Source organism: Gobio gobio (genome assembly GCF_949357685.1).
Source record: "Gobio gobio genome assembly, chromosome: 7".
In the NCBI taxonomy this organism is placed as follows: domain Eukaryota; kingdom Metazoa; phylum Chordata; class Actinopteri; order Cypriniformes; family Gobionidae; genus Gobio; species Gobio gobio.
This window is the reverse complement of record NC_137103.1, coordinates 48,292,458-48,298,457: the sequence shown is the minus strand read 5'-3', so window position 1 is coordinate 48,298,457 and position 6,000 is coordinate 48,292,458. Positions and strand designations below refer to the sequence as shown.

The 6,000-nt window shown below is 40.7% G+C and overlaps 1 protein-coding gene across 3 annotated transcripts in view; it reads right to left on the bottom strand.

Moving 5' to 3' along the window:
- Window positions 1–360: 360 nt before the first annotated feature.
- The window catches only part of adarb1b (adenosine deaminase RNA specific B1b), a 213,733-nt gene continuing 208,093 nt past the window's right edge, over window positions 361–6,000 (bottom strand). For all 3 annotated transcript variants that reach the window (XM_079822489.1, XM_079822491.1, XM_079822490.1), the window contains 2 exons: window positions 5,295–5,473; window positions 361–2,526 (listed from right to left, as the gene is read on the bottom strand). In XM_079822489.1, the coding sequence (XP_079678615.1) occupies window positions 2,350–2,526; window positions 5,295–5,473 (356 nt within the window). In that variant the 3' untranslated portion in view covers window positions 361–2,349. The remainder of the gene's footprint in view (window positions 2,527–5,294; window positions 5,474–6,000) is intronic.

The following is a 6,000-nucleotide window of genomic DNA, read 5'->3' as shown; positions in this document are numbered from 1 at the left end:
CTAAATATAACGAAAAATGGAAGGTGCTGCAGTAGGAGAAGCCCCTGCATATAATAATTTCGTATATGATAAATTACTTGCACCTCAGAGCACGCAGACGAAACTCAATAAAGTTATCTTGCTTTCGGATGCAGGTGCCTGCTGTTTGTGTAAGACAGTTCTGGAAGGTAAATATACCGAACCACTTTTGACTTTCAGATGCTGTGCAACGAGAACGGTCCACTGGTTGGTCCAGTTATGGCGTCCCAAATCTTTTTGAGGAATTTATTCAGTAAATGTGTATCCATCACAGTTTATGCGTATGTTTTCCTATCGGATAAAACGTTTATCTGACTCATTTGAGCGCATATTTTTTTTTTAGAATTTACATGCATTTTTCATCGTGTTTTTTTTTTTTTAGGTTATATCCCAAAATGCCCATAAAAATAGGTGGATGGAAACATAGCTATTGTCACTATGAACTGCTGTTGTACTGAAAAGAGCTGCATGAAGATCCTTCAAAAATCTCCTTTTGTGTTCCAAGCAGAAAAAAACCAAGCATACAGGTTTTAGGGCAAGCAACTCCTTTTCGGGTCAGCTACGGAGCCTTGTATCTTTCATTTCGTGTGTCAAATCATATGACTGAAATGTTATAAATCCCACCAGGAGTTTATATTATACAGCAACACTCCTGGAATATGATAACCACCAAAGCTCAACTTTAAAAAAAGAACGATCGGTACAGAAAATAGTTCTGCTTCCTAGCTCTCCATAACCTTACCCAGTCAAACATGCTGCACTGGATAAGCCATAAATCAAAGAGCGCCTGAGCTCCTGGCTCAGACCTTCCGACAGCAGGGAAAACCTCAATCTCGAGGACACGGCTGAATTCAGCCTTACAGAAACCGTCTCGGAGGATTCAGGTCTATGCAGGAAAAGAAAAGATCCTCGAAACAAGACGCAAGGATAAAGTGAAAGTCAGAGCGGCCCCTGCAAACCCTCGCTTCCGCATGCAGAGATGACTTGTGTCAATAATAAACGTGCATCGTTTTTCAGACCATTCTGCCATCTTGAAAAACTCCCACAATGCCCTGCTCTCAAACCTGCAGCGACTAAATGCAGCATGAATGTCGAAGGACGAGTTCAACCGTAAACAAACGGATTATTCCCTCACCCACATGTCGTTTCAAACGGTGTTGGTCATGCAAAGTTATTATTTGACTTCAGAGGATTTGGAATAATGTCATATGGATTGCTTTTATGGGGCATTGGAACGACATGTGGGTGAATTTTTCATATTTGGATGAACCGGTCCTTTAACAGAAGTGTAACTCGATCACACGAGCAGATCAGGCTCGCTGGGAAATCTGCCGCCCGAGCGATCCGATGGACTCCATGCAGCTTAAAGTCAATACAGTGTTGAAACGTAAAAAGAAAAGTAGGGCTTCTAAAATGGTCCATTACAGTATTTAGCCCAGACAAAGGGCTTTCTTTGAGTGAGGCCGGAGCCTTACATAATTCGCACATGCATTTAAGACCTCTGAGAAATTGAAATAGCCACGACACATGGTTTAATAAGATCAATGCACTTTGGTTGCATCCATCAGACTACTCCATTTTCCAATTCAAATAACCGTTTGAGAAGAATACAGCTTTCGCCTCCAAGCGCTCAAGGAACCGTATGCAAAAATTCAAGTTTCCCTTGGAGGTCAAATTAAAATATGAAATCTATTCCGACTAGAAATACGGGGAACGCTAATTCTACACTAAAGTCCTGACAAAAGTGTGTCTATCTAAAGGGACCATGCTCTATAGTTATGATCTATGTGAATTTCTTCCCCTTTTAAAAATCCGGAGGGAACGGAATAAAAAATATAAATATGCTTATGTTTTGCATATCAAGGAGAATCATGCTCAAAAAGGTGAGCCAGCATTTGGGTAGGCTGGACCAGGAAACCTTCAGACCCGTGCGCACAGCTGTGTGGTCGACCTGAAGCCACTTAACGTACACGTTTACGGCGTCGAGGTTTTGTCGGAACAACCCTCTCTCGTGAAAATAGTTTGAAAAACTTAAAAGAACATTTTCCAGTTACAAATGACATTACATCCTGTTATCTGCTGAAGGCTAATGCCGCTAACTTCAAAACAAACAAACAAACAAACGTACGTTAAATGACAACCTGCTTCTACATTAAAAATTAAAAAGGCAAAGTCATGATTCACACAAAGAGAGCAAAATGACAGACACTAAAGGGCTCTTAGTTTGTCTGAGAACAAACAGCAACACACACACGCACACACACACCCGCACATCAAGTGAAGTATTAACAGCTGGTTGTTGTCATGTCCTGGTCGTTTTATGTCCCCTCTTCAAGAGTTCAGGGAGAACTGGTCCTGTTCTATGGGCTTTTTCACCCAGGCACCCAGGCCCGCTTTGTGAAAGGCCTTGATGAGCGTTTGCTTCGCCGTGTGATACTCCACCGCTGCTTGTTTGGCTTCATGGTATGAGCTGGGCTTGGGCACTTTGATTCGCAGAGTCGACGAGAGCTGCAGAAAAGAAAAAAAATGATGTTTTGTGCTTTTTTTTTTTTTACTATTTTGTAATTTAATGCAAGACTCATTAAGTGGTTACATTTTACACTTAAAATAAAAATAAAATCAATAAATTAATTAAAACAACATTTCTAAAAAGAATACTGCTGTGAAACAATAGTAATAACCCCAAATTTTGCACACACCAAGTCAAACCCAAATATCTTTAGGAAAAATATACATTCAACTTTTTTTCCCATGATACCACAATTATTTGAACATTAATGAAACAGACAGCCTATATATTAAGACCTACTGTAATGCACGGATTTTATATAATGTTACACATGTAATGTTTTTTCCAGTTAACCAAACGTTCACTTAAAGGGTTAGTTCACCCAAAAATGAAAATTCTGTCATTAATTACTCACCCTCATGTCGTTCGACACCCGTAAGACCTCCGTTCATGTTCGGAACACAAATGAAGATATTTTTGTTGAAAGCTGATGGCTGAGAAAGGCTTCAGATAGGCCTCCATTGGCATTCAGTACATTTACACTCCCAAGCTGCATAAAAGGCACTTAAAACGTCGTTACAAAGTCCATCTCACCACAGTGACTCTACAATAATTTTACGAAGCGACAACAATAGTTTTGTGCGCAAAAAAAAAATCAAAATAACACCTTTATCCAACTTGTTCTTGTCTTCCGTGTGTGCCTCCACGACGCATGCGCGAGAATATGACGCAGATCCGGCGTTCGGACACATGACCCAGAAGCGATTTGTTTACAGGCAGAGGAAGACGCGCGTGTCTAAGCTGTTGAATTCTACATTGATCGTGCTTTAGGTCTCGGTGTAGTTCTCAAAATGGGGCTTAAGTGTGCATTTCATGGATTCCCGAACGCTGGCGCTACGTCATATTCTCGCGCATGCGTCGTGGAGGCATACACGGAAGACAAGAAGAGGTTGGATAAAGGTGTTTTTTTTTTTTTTTTTTTCGCACAAAAACTATTGTCGTCGCATCGTAAAATTATTGTAGAGCCACTGTGGTGAGATGGACTTTGTAACGACGTTTTAAGTGCCTTTTATGGGTCTTGGGAGTGTAAATGTACTGAATGCCAATGGAGGCCTATCTGAAGCCTTTCTCAGCCATCAGCTTTCAACTAAAATATCTTCATTTGTGTTCCGAATATGAACGGAGGTCTTACGGGTGTCGAACGACATGAGGGTGAGTAATTAATGACAGAATTGTCAATTTTGGGTGAACTAACCCTTTAAGATATAACAGACAATGTTTATGTGAACTCGCCATGACAGATATTTTGAAATACTGTAATTCTGTGTATATGTGGATATCAGGATCACATGCTGTCGGTATCGCAATCCCAAACTTGTGCTGAGGGGAAGCGCCTTCAAGAAGCGAGCAGAGAAAAACTTTTTTCATGGAAAACGGTAATGTCATACAGTCTATAGGCGCGTAGGTGGTTCTTTACAAAGTGACATCGCCAGCTACTGGCCTGGCTGCATAATACAGCGTTTTAATCGTTTCACAGATCCGTGTGTACAGGGATCGCTTTGACAATGTTGTCGCCTGTACACAAAGTTTTAGTACATCATGCTCTTATATTCCAAAGTGACTTATCTAATGCAATTCATTTCAAGTATGTAAAACAGGCACCAAATCTACACATTTGGATTCGAGAGATCGAACGAGAGAGATATGTGAGCCCAAATGTATTTGTATTGCGCATTTCCCACACAGCAGTTTTAGATTCGCTTTAAATACATTTAATTAGACTTATGCTGCGTTCACACCAAACGCGAATAGAGCGTCAAATTCGACGCGCGTATAAACCGAGTGTGTGAAGCGCCGCTCCAGGAGAAATATGTCATAAAACACCACTACATTATCTTCACTGCATTTATAATTAAATATCCTAAAAAATAAAGATATAAAAACTTCTGATTGTCCTCAGTCAAAACGATTTGGCAGACAACAAATTATATATTCATGACACCAAAGATCGCCCGTTAGATCTACACAAGACGAATTCTATTTCATGTTTAACCACTACACAGGCACCCGAGCCAGCGGCAAACGTGAGAAGGACTAGCCGAGGAAAGGCTGCTCTCGCTGGGGTTAATGAGCGCTGAGCGCCCGGTGATTGCCTGGATCTCACAACTCCAAAAAGAGAATTTTTTTTAAGTAGGCGCTCTCTTTATAAATAAACCACAGATTTGAGCTTTAAACAACTACATTCTCACCTGAAAAAGTCTTAAAACTAAATTGTGTGACACAATAACAGTAGTATTTTTAAATTATGCAGGGTTTCTCATCTCGTCTCTTTACCACGTGACAGCAGCAAGCAGGCTCCTGATTGGTTAACGCGGCGCAAATTGATGCCAAATTTCAGATTATTCAACTCGGGCGTCGAATTCGCTTCAAACGCGCAAATGCACAAAAAGCACCAAATAAAATCACTTGCGCGACTGGACGCGCAAATGAGGCGGAATCGTTGCGCGAAACGCGCCGCAGGACCTCCAGACGCATGTCAACCCGTCTTTACATTGACTTAACATTGAAATCACTCGCTCCATTCACTCTAGGTGTGAACGCAGCATCAGAGTTTTTAATAAATATTGTTTATAAATGCCACTATATTTTAGTTTTATACTTATTTTGTCATTCTTGATCTGTATAAAGGTTTTGTTGTAGAGAGAGGTAACCAAATACTTGTTTATAGTGTTGATAACATGCTTCGCACAAGATGTGATGGTCGTACCTTGGTGTGTAGTGGCACCCAGCGGCTGTATAGGGCGTGCTTACAGAGACGTGAGGGTCTGCCCATGTCATCCTTGCCTGTGGTGGCGTTAATGACTTCTAGAGCCTGATCTCCCACCGTCCAGTTCACACTGAAGTTGGGGGCCTTTCCTGGCTGTCGGGCCTCAGCGTTACTGATTCCTGCAAACACACAAATACACTCATCATAGTAGAAAACTAAACCCAGAGATGGCCTTGGTGCATTTGGTGCAAACCTCCAGTGTGGCCCTTTCTATGCAGACGACTTGATATAACTAAAATATTTCCTGAACAAATACAAAGAAATGTATTTCAAGGCCTCTATTTTTAATGAAAAGAACACAGATGTGTTCAAGGTTGTTTATTCAATGGATGTGTTAATGTAACTTTGCCGATTTTCAACCCGCTTTGTATTGTTACAATGTTGGTAGTATATGTAAATGAATAATGTTTACTCGTTCTACGTTTTACCTGGACAGAGAAATTCACGTTTATTTGTCAGCAAAAGTCCGCCACTTTTGACAGCTCCAGGGCTTTTGTGAAAACTACAGATTATATTTCCGCATTTTTGTATTCCTGCCCATGGACAGTTGGATTGACAGAGGGTTATTAACAGAACAGTAAATGTAAGGGTAGGTTTAGCACTGAAAATTGTATTGTTCTATGTCTACTCTTTAAATAGCATTATG